The sequence below is a fragment of the Centruroides sculpturatus genome, unplaced genomic scaffold (assembly GCF_000671375.1).
Source record: "Centruroides sculpturatus isolate CEXI.00-Female unplaced genomic scaffold, Cexi_2.0 scaffold135, whole genome shotgun sequence".
Lineage (NCBI taxonomy): Eukaryota > Metazoa > Arthropoda > Arachnida > Scorpiones > Buthidae > Centruroides > Centruroides sculpturatus.
Genome location: NW_019384343.1, coordinates 670,630 through 671,227, shown reverse-complemented (window position 1 = coordinate 671,227; position 598 = coordinate 670,630). Strand labels below are relative to the sequence as shown.

At 26.4% G+C, this 598-nt stretch overlaps 1 protein-coding gene across 2 annotated transcripts in view; it reads left to right on the top strand.

The window, feature by feature from the left end:
- LOC111634891 (ubiquitin conjugation factor E4 A-like) overlaps positions 1-598 on the top strand; it is a 44,040-nt gene that overhangs the window by 13,166 nt on the left and 30,276 nt on the right. Inside the window, exon 1 of one of the 2 annotated variants that reach the window (XM_023379734.1) lies at positions 138-164. The exons of the other annotated variant lie outside the window; for it this stretch is intronic. Coding sequence (XP_023235502.1) covers positions 153-164 — 12 coding nt within the window. The 5' untranslated portion in view covers positions 138-152. Of the gene's footprint in view, positions 1-137; positions 165-598 lie in introns of those variants that run through there. 2 annotated transcript variants of the gene reach the window in all.

Genomic DNA, 598 nt, shown 5'->3' with positions numbered 1-598 from the left:
TGCTCTCAGAAGTTTAAGTTTAAAAATTCTCATTTAAATTTTATCTTTTAATTTTAATTTTCAAGTTGATTTTTTTTTTTCTATTCAGTTACCAAATAACATTATCAGAAAAATATGCATGAAAAAATTTCAAAAATAGAAAATGTTCTTTGATGTGCAGAAAGGTAACAAACATCCAGTTGTTGCTCAAAGTTAGTTATGCTGTTGCTTAGCAACATCCTAAAATTTGAAGTACAGGTATACCTCGACTTACGTCGTTTCGAGTTACGTCGTTCCCGATTATACGTCGTTTGTCAAAAAAGTATACGAAAAAATAAAAATCAAGTTTAAGTCATTTTATTTGACTTTACGTCCGTCCGCCACAAATATTGAAGTCGTAATATCACTAGAAAAGCGTTTAAAGCACATAAAATCATATTAAAATATACACATTTACAAGTATGTACTGTATTTACAGTACAGTACATGCATTCGTAAATTTAGATTACTTTTTTCTGTACTCTATTAAAAACTAAAATTTATTTGTTTGTAAGCTTAAAATAGATTCTTATTAACCATATATTATTAAAAATGCATTAATAAATAAAATACAGAACTG